We start from the raw sequence: 20,958 nt of genomic DNA on the forward strand, positions 1-20,958 counted from the left end.
AACCGTGCTCATCGGAGGTGTAATCACGTGAACCGTGACACCGGGACTGCGCACGTCAGCCGTAATCGAGCGCAATCTCGCCCGATCTCGGAAGCGACGACGGAGGGTTGAGCCTGGATAGGGCTCGGATGGCTGACCAAGGTTCCCTGATGCCGTTCGAAACAAGCAGGCCATTGCGTAAAGGCGTCACGGTCCAAATTCGTCAAATTAGAAAAAAAATTACCCTCCAATTACTCATTTGGGATTACACATAGCAATGATCGCACCCTACTAGTAGACGGATGCCCATTTGCAGGCCAGGTGCTGAGTCACCTTGCGCCACACGGGGACAGCTTGCCACTGGGCTGCCCTTTGAAACATCCCGGCGTAAAGGGCGCTCTATCTGTCCGACTGGACATCTGTGAAAAAACATGATTTTTTAGCTCATCGGGGTCCTCCGGTATGCAATAGAGATTCTGATTCTGATCAAAATCCACAGTTAACAAGCTCTGCAGTGGGCACTAATTGTAGAGGCACGTTGCCGCCGAGAGCCACAAGCGGCTGCTGGGGGTCTGGGCAGGCACGCTGGGTCCGACGCGGAAGCAGAGGGCCCTGCTCGAGATGGTAACAGAGTCTCGCTTGTTAAATAATGAAACTCAGATTCTGGGCTCGGCACACGTACATTGGGTCTTGGCAGTCGGAGTAACAGGAAATTCGGAAGAGAAAAAAAAAATTGTTGAGACGTTATTTTTTTTGTTAGTCAATTGTTTCTACCTAGCAGTTTGAAAATGCGCTGGCACACGGCATGGAAAAGCATGGCAGTCGTGCATTAGTTTCAGATGGTTTTCCTTAGTCGAGGCAAGGAGGTGGAAGAGGGGTCCGGGAAGGGGCAGTGTGATGGGATGGGTAGCCGGCTAGGAGTGGGTGGGGTGACTGCACCATTGAAATGGCCAAACTTGCCCATAGGCAGAGCTTATTACTCAAAACTGCAGCCAATTAATCTTTAAAAAGCTCCTTGTATTAGATTAAGATCGCTAGAATTTCAGCGACGTATTTAATATGCCAGCTCAGATGTTGCGAGGAATGCATTCCACGCAGGAATAATGAACACCCAAATGAATTCCAGCTTCTCTCTCTTTTTTCGGTTCTTTTTTCTCTCTCTCTTTCTCTCTTACATCTGGGTTGGAGATGTTTTGTTGCAGCCACTCTTTGGGAACAAAAAATATACATTGTCGCAAGGGGAGGGGAATAGGGCTGTTCATACAAAGCCTCTAAATATAATGCTTAAAACCCTTTAATACAACAGCAGAAGCCAAAACTCTGTGTGACTGTTTTTTGTTATGTAGGCCACCTCCTCCTTGCGTCGTTTTTCGAGTATGAAGCGTGCGCCGGACTGCCAGCCACAAGCCCTTTCTCCACTCATCAATCCCCTGACTTTTTTTGGCCCTGAACTATTTGTGGAAAATTAACGACATATTTTTTTTATTGGCCTATCACATCTCATCTCGGTCTGTTGTAATCTTTTGCGAGTGATTTCCTAACTTACCGTACCCCCTCCCCCCACCATCAACTTCTGTCTGCTATGGAAAAGGCACGCAAAGTGAAAATATGTGATCCCAATTATTTAATTGGGATCACAGCGTTTTGTTAATTGCATTATTTCAGCAAGACCTGAAATCCCACAGCAATGCCTGCCCACATGTCTCAAGAAAGATTGCTTTTTCGGACATTGCTTTTTTTTATACCCAGTCCTCCGACAGTTTAAAGTATTTAAAGCTAGATTATGTAGATTATGCACACAGACTATTCTGTGTTAGCTGTTTCAACAGTGGAAAAGGGAAAACATTGGTGAAAAATAAATAACTTTATACCACAACCGCTGATCATTGTAGTTCCTTGCCAAAACGTAGCCCTTTCCTCCCAGTCACAGGCCCCGTACGACATCGGTTGCTCAACTGGCACTGGCACTACTAAACTTTATTAAAAGAAGCAAAAGAGCAGGCAACCCCAAAGCTATTGCGCAGCCACTTTGTGCGAAGTGGACGTGAACAAGCCGAGAGCGCCGAGTGAACGACGATGTTCGCCAACCTCAAACCACGTTCTCTGAGTCTTCACCTCCTGGCCCTGTGATGTTTGTGTTGTACTCGACAGCTTATTTACACCGCGTACACGCGCCAATCACCGGCGTTGGTCCACTCATAGTTACTAAGCTGGCTCGGGAACACCGACACTTTGGCAAATGTGCGTGTTTAAAAAAATTGGGTTTTTTTCAGCAAATATATCCCCACTCTGCTGCCAGAATCCGGTAAGGAGCACAACATCTTTGCTCAATTTCAGAATCCCCTAAAGACAAAAGTGCTACTTATTATTTTGACAGGATCAGCCTCGGAAAGGGTACTGTAGCAATTCTCCCAATGCATTTCATGGGCCGTGATTATATATTAATAAATATTCGCACGACAGTGATTTTTAGAAGGGCAGATGATGCAAAAATACAATGTGGGTTTGTCAGAGCACGTGACCAGCATTGCACCTCAACATGCTGCATTGTCGGAGAGGGAAGCTGCTGCTGCTGCGGATGAGGAGGGGGAGGGGGGGGGGAGGGGGAGGAGGGGGAGGGGGAGGAGGGGGAGGAGGGGGAGGAGGGGGAGGGAGGAGGGGGAGGAGGGGGAGGAGGGGGAGGGGGAGGGGGAGGAGGGGGAGGAGGGGGAGGAGGGAGGAGTGGGAGGAGGGGGAGGAGGGGGAGGAGGGGGAGGAGGGGGAGGGGGGAGGAGGGGGAGGAGGGGAGGGGGGAGGAGGGGGGAGGAGTGGGAGGAGGGGGAGGAGGGGGAGTGGGAGGAGGGGAGGAGGGAGGAGGGGGAGGAGGGGGAGGAGGGGAGGAGGGGGAGGAGGGGAGGAGGGGGGAGTGGGAGGGGGAGGAGGGGGAGGAGGGGGAGTGGGAGGAGGGGGAGGAGGGGAGGAGGGGGAGGGGGAGGGAGGAGGGGGAGGAGGGGGAGGAGGGGGAGGAGGGGGAGGAGGGGGAGGAGGGGGAGGAGGGGGAGGAGGGGGAGGAGGGGGAGAGGGGAGGAGGGGGAGGAGGGGGAGGAGGGGGAGGAGGGGGAGGAGGGGGAGGAGGGGGAGGAGGGGGAGGAGGGGGAGGAGGGGGAGGAGGGGAGGAGGGGGAGGGGGAGGAGGGGGAGGAGGGGGAGGAGGGGGAGGAGGGGGAGGAGGGGGAGGAGGGGGAGGAGGGGGAGGAGGGGGAGGGGGAGGGGGAGGAGGGGGAGGGGGAGGAGGGGGAGGAGGGGGAGGAGGGGGAGGGGGAGGAGGGGGAGGAGGGGAGGAGGGGGAGTGGGAGGAGGGGGAGGAGGGGGAGGAGGGGGAGGGGGAGGAGGGGGAGGAGGGGGAGGAGGGGGAGGAGGGGAGGAGGAGGAGGAGGAGGAGGGGGAGGAGGGGGAGGAGGAGGAGGAGGGGGAGGGGGAGGAGGGGGAGGAGGGGGAGGAGGGGGAGGAGGGGGAGGGGAGGAGGGGAGGAGGGGGAGGAGGGGGAGGAGGGGGAGGGGGAGGAGGGGGAGGAGGGGGAGGAGGGGGAGGAGGGGGAGGAGGGGGAGGGGGAGGAGGGGGAGGAGGGGGAGGGGGAGGAGGGGGAGGAGGAGGGGGAGGAGGGGGAGGAGGAGGGGGAGGGGGAGTACGGAATCATCATGAAGGAGAATATAGAGCAGGGTTGTAATGGAGTAATGTAAAGCAGAGGGATTCTGTACAGTACAGTCAATAAAAGTTACTACATAGAGCGGGAGCGGTTCGACATTGGGAAATGATTATGGATAAAGGGCAAGACATCTTGGGCTTGGAATTGAACAGGGGGAGGGAGTAAGCAGTGTGGATGGGCCTGGGCCGCAGTGCGAGACAGCAGCAGAGTGACCGATTATGTATTAGCAGGCAGGGCCTGGCTGCTGCACGGATCGAGGGCTGAGCTTTGCTTGATTTGAAGCTTTCGTGACTGCAAGGATTCATACTCTTAGTTTTTTTCGGTAAAGTCACGTAGGTAAAAAAAGTTAAATTTAAATTAATAAAAATAATTCTTTATGAATTTTAATTGCACTTTTTTTACCTACGTAAAATTAATAAAAAAATAATTGTTTTTATAAATTTTAATTTCACTTTTTTTACCTACGTGACTTTACCGAAAATAACTAAGAATATGAGCTTTGCTTGCTGGAGAGAAGGGCAATGGGGGGAGAGGAGCAGCCCATATGATTATGCGTTGAAGGAAATCTTAAGGCAGACCAATGCGAGATCTTGTTCTTGTCACGAAAGCAGCGGTGACTTCACAGTGTCTCAGTGGGCTGGCCAGAGCACAAACCAGAGCGGACTGGAGCCATGCAGACCAAGCATGCGCATTCGTGATGGACTGGACCCATAAGAGTGCGCAACATCAGATGTTATGACTTACTTATTTGATAAATGTGAACCGGGGACTCTGTCTAGGATTTAATAAAATGAGAAGAGGTTATAGAAAGAGTGGGAGTGTGCAAGCAGTATCGAGCAAGCGCTTGCCATTTTATGCACGGAAATGATGGCAGCAGTTTTCATATAATCAGGAATGAATTAATAGAGACGTAAGCTATCTCAAGAGCTGTGATGGATCTCGAATGTGATAACGTCTGTAATCAAATAAAAAGCCAGAGTCTCTCCATAGAATAACCAGTTGTGTTACTTCCCCACAATGTGATACTCATGATTTTTATCAACCCTGTCGGGATGATGGGCAAGAGCCAACCCCCAACCGGTTCGCATGCTTGTGATTGTGAGCCGCTCGCTCTGCCGCTGAGCCACCCGGCTGGTGATGATGGATTCGGGGTACGAGACTCCCTGCTTTCAAGGTGGGGATTACAAAAGCAACGCAAGTCGAGGAAATGATGGGACCAGACGTGGGGAGGACAGGCAGCAGGTGGAACAGGCCAAGAGGCTGGAATGTCGATTCTGATTTTCCCAACCACGTTTAAAGACTTTGGGAGGGCAAATTCCTGTGATGTGGTAGTGGTAAATCCAGGAGGGTGATTACCGTATGGAATAGTGATTAAGGTTTCCAGCACTAGCCGTGTTGAAGGCAGAATAGGAATAGCGGACGGGAAGATAGAATTATAAAATTTGACAAGTGCTTTCCAAACACGACTCCACTGAACGGATGGATTCCGTCCACTGTCTTTCAAATACGAGGAAAGCGAATTGTATCTCAATGATGGGCTGGAAGAGACGAGTGGACAGCGGAGATGAAAGATGACGCTCGGGTGTTCAAAGGGGTCTCTTTCTATGCTTCTTACTCCTTGAATGACAACTTCTAACTCCATGTCCACATTCACTGCTGACATGAAATTCTTTTACCTTCCCTCCCGTGATTCAATACATCGTCACAATTCCAGGTTGCCAATCAATAATAAGTTTACTGTCTTGTTGCTGTTGTCTTGGCTGTACTCTTTCTTGCTCGCTCAGTCTTGTTTGCACAGTTATTCCCGCTCCATTAAGCTAAATGTATTGCGAGCATAGCATGCGCAAGTCATTTGAATAAAACCTAAAAAATGTGTTTTGACATGCATTATCTTTGTATGTATCGTGAGTGTTAGGATTGTTTTTTATCAATGAATCCGTGTTTTTTACAATGCTTGGAGTTAAAAAGTCAATCATTTGTTCACAAAGTGAATATACACGCACAGTCCACGCGTGTCAGCCGGTGATGACGTCTGCGTCTCTACGTAACACTACAAACAGAGACAAGCCACGAGGCGGAGAGAGATCCAATTGTGCCCATCGTCTCTGAGACAAGTCGAAAGGCAGCTCGCGAAGGAGGAGGATGAGAAGACGCGACGCTGGCCTGCGCCGCAGGATGCTCCACAGAGACGCAACGATCGGCGCGCGGGCGGACACTCACCAGCATGATGCGCGCGGCGGCGTCGGCGCCGTGGCTTCCCCGTCCGCGCTCGGCGAGCCACTCGCGGCTCCGCCGGCGCACGTCGACGTCGCGGCAGCGGAGCAGGCGCAGCACGGCGGGGGCGTCGCACGGCCCGGCCGGGGCGCCCAGCGCCAGCGTCAGGACGAAGGCCGCCAGCTCGCCCCGCAGCGCGGCGGCGCCGATCTGCGTACGACACCGACACCGACTCGGAGATCGAGGACGCGCAGTGCGCGTGTCAACAACTCGGCCACGGTGGCGAGATGTTGACTGCCTCGCCCGGTATACAGGAGGTCGTGACGCCTGCTGCTGTGTATTTGCAATTTGCATGTTTACTCTCCCCGTGGTCGTGTGGATTTTTATCCGGGTCCTCCGGTGTTTCCCCCCAACATTTAGAAACGTGCGTTTAGAGTATTTGGCTGCTAGAAATTTCCACGTGATAAGCCACTAAGTTGAGCTATCATTTGTGGTCAGGTCGCTTCTGAAAAATAACTATATAGCTCAGTGGGCCTTCCCTGGTAAAATAAAAGTAGTTTATACCTTAGAACACTATATTAGTTGGATACGTGACTGATGATATGCTTAGGGTTACTCCCAGCCGGCAGAGCGGCGTTCCAGCAAATACCGACCGCGAAGTGAAGCCCTTGGTGCTACCCGGTCGCACGTTGCCACAAGACGTACCTCGCGAGCCGCCGCCGGCTGGTGGAGAAGGAGGAGCTCGTCCTGCGCGATGGCGTGGAGCGATGCGGACAGCCGCGCAATGCCCGGGTGGGAGCCGTGGGCCCGCGCCAGCGTCGCCAGCAGCCTGACGGCGAGCGCTCGACTCAGCGGGCACACGCGCGCCTCGCCCAGCAGCCAGCGACGCGACGCCAGCGCGGCCACCAGCGAGTGCAGCACCGGCTGCTCCAGGGCGCTGACAAAGGGCACAGAGGTCGAGCCTTGGAACGCAACGACACGCGAATGATGATGATGATAATAGTGATTTACACCGGGGCATCCCGGAGAGCTTTGCATGCGAGAAGTGACTCGCACCGCGTCTGTTCTTACGATTATGCTTGCTTATTCAGCAAAGTCTCACCGTGTTTCAAGTTTTCAAGCGATGATTGCGATTGATGTCAATTTGCTCAGCCATCAATGGAAGTACCTCAACACACTGGTTAACCGAGATGGAGTGGTCGTCATCTGACAAGACGGACAGCGTGGGCAATATCAAATATGTCCAATTTAACCACCCGCAGTAATAACCAGGGCGGCTTGCCAGATTCGAACCGTGAACATGTTCACTGAGCGGCAATCGTGCTACTGCTAGGCCAGGACACCGTGCGGTAAACTCCGGTTACCACACGGGCGCACACGCACTAATCCCATTCCGTTATTTGGCAAGCCAGCTCATTGAATTACAAGCAAAATGTTGATGATTTTAAACATGCTCTTAGTTTGCCGAAAAACTGAATGAATTGGAACGTTTGTCCACCACGTGACAACGAGATTTGTTTGGCTGTGCCGGGGGGCGGAGGCTAAAGAGCCGCAATTAGCAGGATACCTCCTCAGGCTCGCCCGACAGAAACCAAATATGAATCACAAGCATATTCACTTACGCAAGCTTACAGTCAATTCCTTCGGCATTATTTATATTACATTTTACCTTCAGTTAAAAATGATAGTTTCATGGTTCATCCCTATTTAACATTAATTTATTTGATGTCATTTTTGCATATATTAATGTTACAGTATTTACGTTCAGTGGTTTTATATATTTGATGGATTTATATTTTTCCACCTGTAGATGACATCGTTGGTCTGATACGCATCTTCCTCCTCCTCCTCCTTCATCGTCCTTCGCCCTGGCAGTTACCATCAGTGCTTGCTTGCGTTGATTACAAGTACCGTGCAAGATCCTTCATTGTTAATCAGAATATTTAGTTAGACTGGAGGAATCCGATGAGCTCGGGAGCTCTTGTTCGTTTTCACGCTCACCCTCCCCGTTCCTTGAGCAGACACTTGAGCAGGGCGAGCATCTGCAGCAAGCGCCCGTGCAGCGCGTTCTGCGGCACGGCCAGGGGGCACCACCGCTCCGGCAGGGCCGTGGCGAGGGCGATCAGCATCGGCGCGCGTCGCGACCTTGTCACCATGACGACCAGCGTCTTGGCAGCCAGGACCCGCACGTCGTGGATGGGGTCGCTCGCCAGCGCCACGACCGGGGCCACGAACTCGGACAACAAGCTGCAGCAAAAATTAACACGGGGGATTCATAAACAAATACAGCTCTGCGTAAAAAAAAATAACAATTTCATAACAAGTAGATCATTAATAGTTGCAATTTCTGATTCAATTTACAAACATGAGATGCTAGATTAAAAAAAAAAGTTTAATCATCTGGTCTCTCATCTCCTCTGCCTATGATTCTGGCCATCATGCATTTTATTATTTTATTCCACAATGCCATTGCACCTCCTGGCTTTGACATCAACCGCATCGGAACATCAGCAGGCCGATGCGCACGCACCCAACGCGATCGCAGTTACCTGTGCGAGTCCTCGCCACCTGGCTGCAGTTTGGAGAGGAGGGTGAGGACGGGATGAAGAGACGGGGAGAGATGGAGGCGCCCACTCGGACGGCTCCCCTCCCACGGCCCGCGACCCCCGACCCCACCGGCGCCCTCAGTGGCGCCGCTCCCGGCCGGCGCTCGGCCTTCGGGGGCGAGCGCCTCCGCCGGGGGACGAGCGCCCGAGGCCGCGGCGACGGCGACGAGGAGCTCGAGGTCGCGACCCCCGAGGAGCGGCGCGGCGGCCGCGCGCAGCTCGCTCAGGAGGAAGGCGGGCAGCTCGGGGTAGTGCCGGAGGAACTCGCCGGCCGTCACGGCGTTCTGCGGAGAGTGCTCGTCGTGCGTCCGCATCTGGCCGAGCATGCGCCCGACCAGGGTCCCTGGGCGCACGCGCGGGCGAGAGAAAATCGAGTGGCAGGTGATTTAGGGATGCTGCCGCCACCGTCGCAAGACGGTGGGCGGATGTGCAGGTGCCCGCCCGGGGATGGGCTGGCACGACAGGCGTGCTGCTCCGCGTTGGCGGCGATTGCGTAAGTGGCAATGACGAGCTCACGTTCATTTACTTCACCCAACAATCGTCTAGCGTCTCAAAACGGACAAGGGCGTGGTCATGGTGCAACGATGAGAGCGCTGGAATTGCAAACCAGAGCTTGCCGGTTCAACTCCCTACTCCCGGTGCGGCAGACGAAACAATGGGGCGGGTTTCTTAAATCCGCTCAGCTGCCTCTGTCCACGCAGCAGCGGAATCGCTTTTAGTTCCGTCTTTTTCATCAACGTCCATGTTTCTCATCCGTGTGTAAGAGCAGGCAAAATCACACGAATGAAAGCATTCCTGTTTAGGCACACTGCTGTGTTGATTTTGATTATCAAGTTCAGACTTCCAAAAGCATCCAAACCTGCTCTTGTCCACTGCTTTATTTCACTATTTTGATTTTGGTCCACTCTCAGATCAAGATACTTACGTTGAATTTGGCAGCACGGCACGCGAAGCTACCGGGCCGAGTCCCACCGAGTTGGAACGCGAGGCAGCCAGGCAGCGACTGTGCCCAACAGCGAGGAGAAAACCCCTCACCCCCACCCTCGACAATCGCTCGCCGTGAAGAACGGATCTCAGAGGCGGGCCGTCCTCCAAAACGAAGGGGCTGCGAGAGAGATCCCGAAAGGGCTCCTCGTCCCGCCGGGTGACAACCGAGAGGACAACGGGGTTCGAGTCGCGATCTTGTCGTAAGTCCGTCAGGCCTTACCAAACAGCTGAATGGCCCCATTGCGCACGGCCCAGCTGGGGGAGCTGAGGCTGCGGATGGCGAGGAGGGCGGCGCCGCCGGCGGACTCCATCATGGCGGCACCCAGCGAGGAGTCCCGGAACAGCGCCTGGAGGATGTGCAGCGCGTGCACCTACAGGGCGACACGGGAGATCCGCGTCACGATTGGCGGAGTGCAACGCTGAGTGTATAACAGCGGCAGAGAGATGGCTTCAGCTTGGGATGGCTTTTGTCCAGCAGTGGATCGATCACTGCCGATAATAATAACGACGACGCCTTATGTACGTACGTTTAACTTCTTTCGCATCGTACGTAGCCAGCCGTGCTAATCGGAGGTGCGGGGGAGGGACGATGATGACGACGACGACGTCGGCGAACTAGATTTGGTCGGCGGTGGCACCAACGCCATCGGCGTTCGCCGTCAGACGCACCTGCGGCAGGTCGCGCGTCGGGTCGATCGCGGCGGGCAGGGGCCGGGCGGCGAGCCGCAGCAGCGCGCCCAGCGCGCGGCGCAGCAGCGGGCAGTGGCCGCGCGAGCGGCACTCCCCGCTCACCAGGCCCAGCACCAGGGGCGGCAGCGCGCCGGCGCGGCGCGTCACCGACGAGCTGGTGCCCACGCATGCCAGCGCCTGCGAAGAAACCCACGCGGTGCGCGAGGGCGGCGGAAAGCGCGCGACAGAGAGAGGGAGGGAGAGCCGGCCCGCTGAGAAATGCTTGCACGTCAGTCGTCCTGCGGATGGGCTTTGCCCCTGCCACGAGAACGTTGAATTCCCAGCACCGGTAACCGTATCGATGATTATTTGAGCGGGAAATCTCACTTAGACATTTCAGATGTAATAATATGAGACTGTGCGACTCGCTACCGGAAGATTTGGTGACAGATGGAGTCTCACCTCTTCCAAGAGGATGGAGGGAATGTTCTGCAAGGCAGGGCTGGGGTGGCTGCTGAGTGCCCCGCACAGCTTCACAAAGCCCAGGCTGCACCCATCTATAGCACCCTGCACACACACATAGCACAAGCAGCACCCGTCTATAGCACCCTGCACACACACACAACACAGGCAGCACCCGTCTGTAGCACCCTGCACACACACACAGCACAGGCAGCACCCGTCTATAGCACCCTGCACACACACACAGCACAGGCAGCACCCGTCTGTAGCACCCTGCACACACACAGCACAGGCAGCACCCGTCTATAGCACCCTGCACACACACACACAGCACAGGCTGCATCCGTCTATAGCACCCTGCACACACACACAGCACAGGCAGCACCCGTCTATAGCACCCTGCACACACACACAGCACAGGCAGCCTTTCAGCCGGACAGACATCAACACACTTGCTTTCAGCCGAACAGACATCAACACACTTTCTTTCCACTGGGCACGAAGGAGCCGCGCCGGGGCCATGCCGGGCCAGCCTGGCACGGCTCGGGAGGCGCCCGGTTGTTTTTCCACCGCAGCAGCCGAGCCGTGGTACTAAACTAAACTCTTTTTTTTATTTTACCAGGTCAGGCCCACTGAGCTATGCAGCTCTTTTTCAGAAGCGACCTGGCCACAAATGATAGCTTAACAAAGTGGCTTATCGGGTGGAAATGTTGATTCTAAATGTGGAGGGAAAAACCGGAGGACCCGGAGAAAAATCCACGCGACCACGGGGAGAGAGACACGCAGACTCCAAATACATAGCAGCAGGCGTCAGGGTAGGGATTGAACCCACACACCTCCTGCGTACCATGCGAGGTAGTTAACATCTCCTAGCCACTGTGGCGTTGTCACAAGCAATGAACGAGTCGAGTTGCGTGTAGATGATGCAGTGAAACACACACACATACACTTGCACGCGCGCACACAAACTGCTATGACGCGCTCACACACACTGCCTGGCACGGCAAAGGAGTAATGGAAAACCACCCATGCCGTGATGGCCTCCGTGCTGGCTCGGATGTGCCAGTGGAATGGGGTGTGTGAGACTGTGGTCAAACGGGGCGCATCGCCACTCATGTGCGTGCTAATGAGCGCCACCGATTACCACCAATACATCCTAATGTAATGTTTACTTACAAAGCACTTTTCCAGTAACTTTGTTATACGGAGGGTGTTTCAATAGAGTAAATCAGACGTAATATGTATGTAACCTCTTTCGGTGCAATTTTAATTAAGAATTGTGTCCTAAATTGGGTAAGATCCCGATGCTCATGCACAAGATGTATTTTACAGATTTTGCCACCAGATGGCGGATGTCTCACATCATCAGTGATGGCAGTGCCCTTGCACAACTGCACATTGAGAGAACCGCTATTGATTATTTGTCCCCTGGCGGTATAAAGACAAGAGACATTCATCGACCAACAGAGCCGTGACAACGATTACAAAGAGAAGTCACAATTACATGGCAAGAAGAGAAATCTCTCGATTTGCACACTCATAAAGCAACTGTCCAGCTGACAGGTAGATGTGTTTGAACATAGGCAATTATGTGAGATTAGCAGATTTAAACCTTGGGAGTTTGGCCAACACCAATTTAACATTATCACAATTGTTGAATTGTTTATTTGTATTACTAGTCCATTAAGTCTCTATTGGTCTAACGGTCACCATGGCCGAATAACTAATCTCAAAGCCCTTAGTCCGCAGTGATACTGGATCCACCAATCAGGGCATCCTCTGGGAAGGTGAAGAAGCCACGGGTGTTAAGAGTCATTTTTCAATGTGTTTTCGGGTTGTACCGCACGTTGTCCTACGTTTCGCTCCACATGCCGGGAGCTTCTTTAGGAAATGAATTGAAGACGAATCTCCCAGCGCGTGCAGCGAAATGTTGGACATCGTGCCGAACGACGTCCAGCAGAACCCACAAACACGTCGCAGAGCTACAGAGCACAGCCTAGAGAATCTGTACAGTCGGATCACTGGGTGTGAACCACAGGACACATTCAAGATTTCACCTCTCTTCTCCACACACAAGACAAGCACGCACACACTTAAACATCATCACAACGGGACTGCTCAGTGAGCCCATAACGCAAGAAAATCGTGATGCACAAACCCAGTGTGGCCTAGACAACACATTCTACCAGCAAGATGCCGAGTTATCTCGTGCACGGGCGCTGGCACCTTGTGTCTGCAGCAAGTGAGGATGAGCTTCAGCACGTCCGTAATGGTTTGCACGAGAGCGAAAAACGGCGTCCCCGCTCCGGCCGCCCTCTGATCCCGCGCCGACAGCAGCAGCACGGTCTCGCCGAGGCCGCCCATCAGGTGGCCAATTTCCTACGCGGGGTTGTTCGGGGAAATCGGGCGTGGGCACGCGCGCGGATCGGAGTTACCGACGGCTCGGCCCTGCCGGGCCACCTGGGGCATCCGCGCCCGGCCCGCTCTCGTGGATGAGCGGCGTGCGGCGTCGTTTGACGACGTCGTGCGTACTGTTGGCATCTCGCGATGTCGCACGTATTGACGTCACACGGGGAGAGGGAGCAATGCATGTACACGGAACGTGATGCAATCACCGTGGTCGAAAAGGCTTCTTAATTATCCCCGTTTCTATATCACCAGGTTTTGATCAACGTGGACGGTTTTGTCGGCTGCCAGTCCTTAACAGCAACCGAACTTGATGTTGTGTCGATCACTGCCAGACGGGCGCATAAAAAACACGGCTCGTGGTTCCCCCGACAGAGGCACGAGCAACGACAAAGAGCGGGCGGGGGAGGCGGGGGGAACCTTGAGCGTGAGCCAGCAGCACGAGAGGATGTGGCTGTGCTCGTGCGAGATGAGAACGTCGTCCCACGCACGCCCCTCACTGTCCACGCCCTTTCCCTCGGCCACCACGCGCTCCACAGCCCGTCCAATCTCTGCAAAGGAGGGAACCGCATCTGCCGAGACAAACAGTGACGTACGTACGATGTAGCACAGAGAAACTTGCAAGGCGGGGTCAACCAATAAGAATGGAGCCACGTGCCCAAAACATCACAGTTGATGCTCCCATGTCGTGGATGTGGCAAGCGTCCTCTAACATTCTGAGAGCAATCTCTGCAGAGATGCTCATTCTACTGCTTCCCAAAATTCCTACGGAAACTCGGTCAGAAAGAAATGGATGAATGTCCTCAATGAGGACCACCACGTGACACATTGTCCACGATGTTCACACTTTCCACGGACTTGCAGACCACTGGGTGTGGCCTGCAGGCCACAGGTTTGGGACCCTTCACTGCACTGGGGTGGGGAGGGGTTATAAAGAGTTCAACTCCATGAACTAGGCCAGCGCTTCTCAACACTGCGGTGCTCGGCACACCCCCCCCCCCCCCTCAACGGCCCGCCTGCTCGTCATGACCAATTCTCCAGCCCTGAATGTGATGCCGCTTGTGGGTAATCACGGGAGAGCTGCACCGCTCGGGGATCCCGAGTGCGCGAGAAACGCCGACGCGTACGACGGCTTTGCTGCAGTGGCACCGAGGACCACACGGTGAAGGAAAGAATCGGACTCACCCAAAAACTCGATGGATCATTCCTTTCTTCACAAAACCTGCACTGACCAGCAAGGTGAAGTATGGTCAAACTAATCCTCACACATAGAGGCCCACATCCGGCAGTGGATTGACTAAAGAGGCAAGCGGTGTTGTTGAAGTGCACTCACATCGATACTAACACCAAGGAAAACATTACACAAACCAGACTGCGTCTAATCCACATACACTTCTTTCAGATGGCACAACTTACACGGCAAAACGCTCTAAAAATGTTCGGCAATTATTTGTCTTTTGCAAGTTAAGTTCGTGAATAGCAGACTCTCTTTTTTTTTCCAAAGTTAAGAAGATTAACTCTTTTGCTTTGCTGGTAGGTGCAGTTTGGAAACCCGACCATGTTTTCAGAGTAACCTTTTCAAAACCGATGCGCTCACACCAATGGGGTAGGCGGGCGGGCGGGCGTCCACCTTATAACAACGAAACATCCCCACCGCCACCTCCGCCGTTGTCGTCGTGTGAGACATCGTAGCCGCGGGAACGGCGTTAGGGCCGTGCGGTGGCTTGGGCGCATTCCACGCGGCCTGCCTGAGCAAGCTCTCGCCAAGTGGCACGATCTGACGACGGCGACGGAGGCCACCCAGTGGCGGATCCCGCACACATTCAACGACCTCTCAAATCCACGGGAAAATTACGCCACTTTTTCGGGGGAATTTAACTCAAATTCTGATGGGGCCACAGATATTATTTTCAGCCCCCATCTTTTCGTGATATAGTTTAGCCAACGATGACGCAGAGTTGAATCACGCAGTGATCTGTCTTTGGTACGGGAGGGCTCATGAGATGGTTTTCATACAACATTAGAGATTAAAACTAATTTTAACTTGGTGACAGACAGAAATCTTGCCATTGTTTTATTCTTGAACAATCCAGGATCTAATCCCATGGCCACTGTCTGGGCGATGAAAGTGGTGTTTAGCACAGCACGCGAGTTTTCAACTAATCTGAACTGGCAGGTTTCAAACTCCTTCCCACTCATATCCTGTTTACAGCGCTAAGTCAGAAAATGTCCATTTCACCAAAAAAATAACATTAAATGGTATTTAAATCCATCAATCACCGTGGCTCTACTCGTTCAGCTCAAAATGAAAGCTGAAAGATGCTAAACCAACAGAGGTGAGCAGAAGTGGGAGGCTGCTTGACACGTGACTTTGAGCGGACGCTGGCGGAGAGGCGTAGAGGGGTAGAGGCGGCAGGGCGCTGTCGGGAGAGTCTGGGGTGCTTCGCGCGCCGTGCAATCGCAGCGATCGCGGGAGATCGATCTCCCCTGTGGCCGGTCGTCTGTGTCCTGCGCGTTCCTCCACGTCACGTTTGTGGGATCTGACTTCACAACTTTGGGGGAGTTCACAAGTTTCGAGATGCTGCAATTGAGAGCCGCGGACCCACCCAACGCCCGCTCGCATCAAGAGAGATCATCTCAAGTTAAACTGCTGCAGTGACCACACAAATTGAAAGCGTCTTAGTAACATGTCAGTTAGAATATGTAAATGACAAATTCGATTATTCATTCAAGTGTTAAAGGTACTGGTAGATACACAACCTCTGCTCCCCACGGTGCCACCTGACTCTGTGCGAGTCACGTGGTACTCTGCTGCTCACTGCCGTTAGCCAGCCACCCATTGGAGTCGTTAACAGCCTCCTCCACAGAGGCCGAAGTGAAAATCTCTCTCATCTTCAGCAACAAAATAAATAAGTTTGAATTCAACTTATATATACATATCTCAGCTCGTGTTTTCAGTTTTCAACTCTTGCACAAAACGACTGGCATAATTAAGCGAGTCTGCTTAACAAAATGTAAGCAACGTACATCCTGCACCTCCGATTCGCAAGGTTGGCTGCGTATGGTGCGAAAGAAGTTCAACGTACGTACTCACATCCCTGTACTCGGTACATCCCTCAACTCAAACAAGCGTCAGAAAGTCCTCAACTCGTCATAAACCGGTGGTGGACATTTCTACGGCCGGGATGAATCTACAACACAATGAGAGCTGACTCTGCGCAAAGTGTAACTCGAATTGACCCCTGAACCCGACCAACGCGCAACCTTCCTAGCTGTGAGACAGCCACTCTGTCACAGCTTCTCGGAACCGGTGAGCAACTGACATCCATCGTGGGACTCTGACCGAAGCCTACGCTTTTGTGACCCAATCCTCATCTCTGCGAGATATCGGGGTTTGTCATCAGCTTCATTCACCGCTTTAAACCCATCCTTACGAGCTCTCGAAAAACCAGGTGAAGAGCAAGGCGTGGAGTTTGGATGCGTCGCTAGATGTGGCCACGATGACCATTTGGGAGCACACAAACTTCTACGAATTCATACTCTTTGGTTTTTTCGGTAAAGTCATGTAGGTAAAAAATAGAAATAAATCAATGAAAACAACTAAATTAAATCACGACGTTTCGGGCGCAACACAAGCGTCCGTCATCAGGTGGGAAAGCTTGGCCTACTGCTGATGCAGACTGTTTTAAAGGTTATATGAATTCATACCCTCGCCTATCGCAATACGTCCATATTTATAAAGCACCAAATATTACAGAGACGCTACGTTTGCTTCTCGGTGCTGTGAAGAAGGGCCATTGCCCGGAACGTCACCTACGATACACCTTGCCTTCCGAGGCCACGGTGTTATTGACGGAGGTGTTGTTGTTGTTGAAAATTTAGTTTTCGTGTCGTTTTTTGAGAAAGACGACTGTTTCGCTTCGCCAGCCACCACCACGGACGTCGGCGGTTAACAGCCGGGAATGGATGTTCCCTTGCCTTGTTTACCGGCCACAAAGACCCAACTGTACCACATCGGATCACCGCTGCGCACGCAAATATTGTCCTACATGTGAATGTGTGAGTTACGGAGCCACAATGTGCGTTTGGGCTTGAGGCTCCACGCATTGCCTGGGCCATTATGTGGAGTGAAAGCACCAGGTTTTAAAGCATCCTCCTTTTGATCCGTGAGGGCAATTGAAAAATGAAAAAGAACAAATAGTCTATTTTTTCTCTTTCTCTCCACTGAATGGAAGATTAGACGGCTTTTCTAAAGCAGCTAATACCTTAATCCTCTTAAAAAACGTTAGGTGTAATAACGATGGATTTTGTCTGTGAAATCAGGCGGTCAAGACGACAGACTGGCATAAGCTAAGAGCATCGTGTATCAACACTGGCCGGATTAACCCAGAGAGCAAAAGGAACTGTGTTAATCTTAATGCTCTGGATGAGAGAGAGAAAAAAAATCTATTTTGCTCTGTTTGCCGACACACAATACGAATTTTTACAGACGCATTTACCGTGCAATTGCGTCTGACGACAGGGGTGGCCACGACAAAAGGCCGTCTTACTTCGGCGATGCGCGGACAATACCACCCACATTTTCACAAAAAACGCTCCAGGAAAGCAGTTGCTCGTGATTGACTAGCTGTAAAATTCTATTTGGGTTTCGAAAAGTGTCGTATAATAAACACCAACACGGCGACAATCTGATCCCGCGCGCGGTCCGAACCTTCACCAAGACTCAGCGAAGCGTCTACGGGACTCTTTTTGGATCGAGAGTGCAGGTTACACAGGCACATCGTGCGCGTGAGGAGTGCGTAACTTTGCATCGAGTGGACTGTGGAATGTTTTTCATGAGCGCGGTATAGTTTTACGAACATGGTAACCGAAAAAAAGTCACAGATCCAGACACAGTTTACGCAGTCAGCATTTTCAAGATTGACCTTTATCTCTTAGGAGCAATATGAAAACACCAACATATTACTTTAGATACTGATGAGAATTGACTATTTACCCTGGCTCACATCAGTGAGTGGTGGTGCACTGCACTACGAACCTGGACACCTGGGTTCAACTCCAGGCCACGGGCTAACATTGTGTATATTATCGAGCCAAAACCAGCACAAAAATAAATAGCATGTGGTACCACCTATATGCATATAAAACAGCACACACATATAGTACATCACAAAAAAAAATGATCTCAAAATATAAATAGTGAAATCTAGCAACTGTGCCTAGCCAATATCACCAAGGTCTCTCTTGTGACAGGGAGAATTATGTTCAACCGAGTTTCATCCTGCGCACCTGATTGCACCAGAACCGATGGGATCCGGCACCACATTCGCCTCTGGCTGCAACAGTGGAATATATAAACAAGATGGTCTCAAATAAGCCAAACAAACTATTGGGAAAAGTAGTGCTGTTAGCGAGCACCTATAAAGGCCGGTACGGCACTCGTGGTCAGCGCCACGCCCGGTTGTCTCCCAAGTGCTGACATTTACACGCCAGGTACTAATTGAAGCCGAGTGAACATAGTGGTGGCCCAGAACCAGTTCCTAAATTCACTATACCAGGTATTCACTGTACCAGGTATTCACTGTAGCAGGTATTCACTAGAGGCCGGGTGGTAGACCGACGTTCAAACACCACTTCCCGATGGCACCGTGCGTGGCCACGAATCAAGCGTGGGCAGCGGATGAGCGAGCTACACGCGCCACGCACACGGCCACAGCGCTGTCTGAGGGGTCCTTTTCCACGCTGTAGCCGTGACGCGCCACGGCTCTGTAATATTTTGCAGGAAACGTTGGACTTTTCAGACAAGTCAAGCCCAGTGGAATGGCATCACGCAGGCATGTGGGGGGCCCCCGCGCGTCGCGAGCAGCGGCCTCCCCGTCCGTCCACTTGGGGACCTCCATCCCGGCTTCCCTGTCCTTTCCCGCTCCTGCTGCCCCACTCCCCTCCCCGTGGAACGCCACGGCTAAACGGTCCTATTCGTTCTCTTCAAGCACAGTATAACGGAATATGGTGACATACATATACGTAGAGATGTATACGTATTCTTTTTCCAGGTTAATGCATGTCGCATTGAATGTGCACAGAGAAGATAGTGCCTCACAGCTTTGGAATCTGCTGCTTAGTACAAAGAAGCAACCAATTTAAAAATTTACCCACAAATGTTTCTTGTTGCGCATCTGTTGCGCATTTCACATGAAACGGAACCCATAGGCCGCTTCTCGCTCGTAATAAGATTAGTGTTCTCACATGATTTGTACTTCTTAGAAATGCGGGCACAGATTTTTTGACCACCGTTCCTGCAGAGAACCTTGAGATGTGGTCGCATTTAGACGCCGCTGTATGAATCAAATCTGCGCTGTGCATTTCAACTCAAATACCATAATCCAGCCCAGAGAGAGAGCTCTCGAGACAACTCCTCCCCGAGGGGGGACTTTGGCCTACTCTTCCATGCAGGCCGGACATCCTGTAAGAGGCGAGGGCACCCACACTTTACCTCGTCACACGCAACTTACTAATCGGCTGACTGTGTGGTGACCTCATGGACACTGCTGCGTGGGCGAGGGCGCGTAGAGATAAGCAAAGAAAAAAACTGTTAAAGAAAAACCTTCACCGATGACATCAACTGCGGGAAGGCCACCGTGCTGCGTGATTGATGCTGTCCACATGCGATCGCTCTGCCGTGGTTCCAAGCGTGTTATTTATTAAAGTAAATGGATAACACGTCTTAGGCCGTTGTTGTCGTGGGTATTGTCGAGCTCAGCCACCCTACTTGCATTTACACAAATACCACGATTGAAAGTGCTCCGGTTACAAAGGGTGACACGGGATGTGTGGCTTTAACCCGTAAGCCGTTACCTTGCGCGACCTCCTCGTGAGAATTCCACACCGCTTTGTTTGTTTTTTGCTTTCTTCGGCAGGTTCAATGTCATACACAACGTGGAAAAAACAACGAGGACTTGTTTGAACGGTAACATGTGCTTCAACGACCGACGTTCTTACGAGGTCTCAGCGTGCTTTTACTTTTAATTTTAAATGCTCAAAAATATATGCGAATCGGTTGACATCCGAATTGCACCGCAATTGTGCTCTGATTGGCAAGAGACAGTGGGAAGTGACTCCTGCTCCACCCGGCCGAAGGCAACAAAAATATCTGGTTGGAACATCAAATGGCAATATTGTCCAGTGGCCTTCACAACCATCAACAAATGTTTCTCTACCTGTGCAGAAGACAAGCAGTGTCCACTCTCGTACAACACGAGTCTTTTAAACAACCGCTATGTGATACGTATCCTTTGTGCAGTGATTTCAGACCGAAAATCATGCCGCATTTAAGATTTAACAAAACATAAGGCCGTGCTCCACTAGAAGGGAGCTCTAGAGGGTATTTGGTCTACTCTTCCACGCTGACCGCCCGTGGTGAAAGTACCCACACTTTACCCTGCCACACACGACCTGCCTCGACTGACTTAACCTCGCTGTACCATCGCCGAGTGACTTAACCGCGCTGTACCATCGCCGAGTGACTTACACGGCGGACGCGGAACCTCACGGTGAGAGGCCCGAGTACGAGCGACGTTCACGCGACACGACGACAACAACTGTCAAGACGTACTTTGACACAACCGTCGCGGTCTCCGCCCACAATATTTGTTTTAGAAGAAGATGGTCGACAACAACAACAACAACCGTCACGCTGAAAGCTGAGATCGCCGTTGCGAGGAGGTGGCCAGTGTTGCACCGCTCTCCGTGAACCCGTTCAGTCGTCACCACAGCGGAACCAACGCAATGATTTAGCACTCCTATTTATAACATCCTTGACGTGTTGTTGCAAATAAAAATGCCATTTCCATATATATATTACACTGCTGTTGGGGTAGTGCTTTCTAACATCAATTCCGATTATTGCTCAAGAGGTGAGGAATGCAGGGGGCTACGTTTATTGGAAACATGA

At 52.2% G+C, this 20,958-nt stretch overlaps 1 protein-coding gene across 1 annotated transcript in view; it reads right to left on the minus strand.

Moving 5' to 3' along the window:
• The window catches only part of LOC133341183 (tRNA (32-2'-O)-methyltransferase regulator THADA-like), a 70,950-nt gene that overhangs the window by 25,926 nt on the left and 24,066 nt on the right, over nucleotides 1-20,958 (minus strand). The window contains exons 13-21 of the mRNA XM_061549637.1: nucleotides 13,428-13,579; nucleotides 12,828-12,980; nucleotides 10,602-10,706; nucleotides 10,140-10,337; nucleotides 9,691-9,841; nucleotides 8,427-8,826; nucleotides 7,879-8,124; nucleotides 6,583-6,814; nucleotides 5,884-6,087 (exon numbers count right to left, since the gene is read on the minus strand). Coding sequence (XP_061405621.1) covers nucleotides 5,884-6,087; nucleotides 6,583-6,814; nucleotides 7,879-8,124; nucleotides 8,427-8,826; nucleotides 9,691-9,841; nucleotides 10,140-10,337; nucleotides 10,602-10,706; nucleotides 12,828-12,980; nucleotides 13,428-13,579 — 1,841 coding nt within the window. The remainder of the gene's footprint in view (nucleotides 1-5,883; nucleotides 6,088-6,582; nucleotides 6,815-7,878; nucleotides 8,125-8,426; nucleotides 8,827-9,690; nucleotides 9,842-10,139; nucleotides 10,338-10,601; nucleotides 10,707-12,827; nucleotides 12,981-13,427; nucleotides 13,580-20,958) is intronic.

Source organism: Lethenteron reissneri, chromosome 11, assembly GCF_015708825.2.
Source record: "Lethenteron reissneri isolate LAM-NWPU_2019-01 chromosome 11, ASM1570882v1, whole genome shotgun sequence".
In the NCBI taxonomy this organism is placed as follows: Eukaryota; Metazoa; Chordata; class Hyperoartia; order Petromyzontiformes; family Petromyzontidae; genus Lethenteron; species Lethenteron reissneri.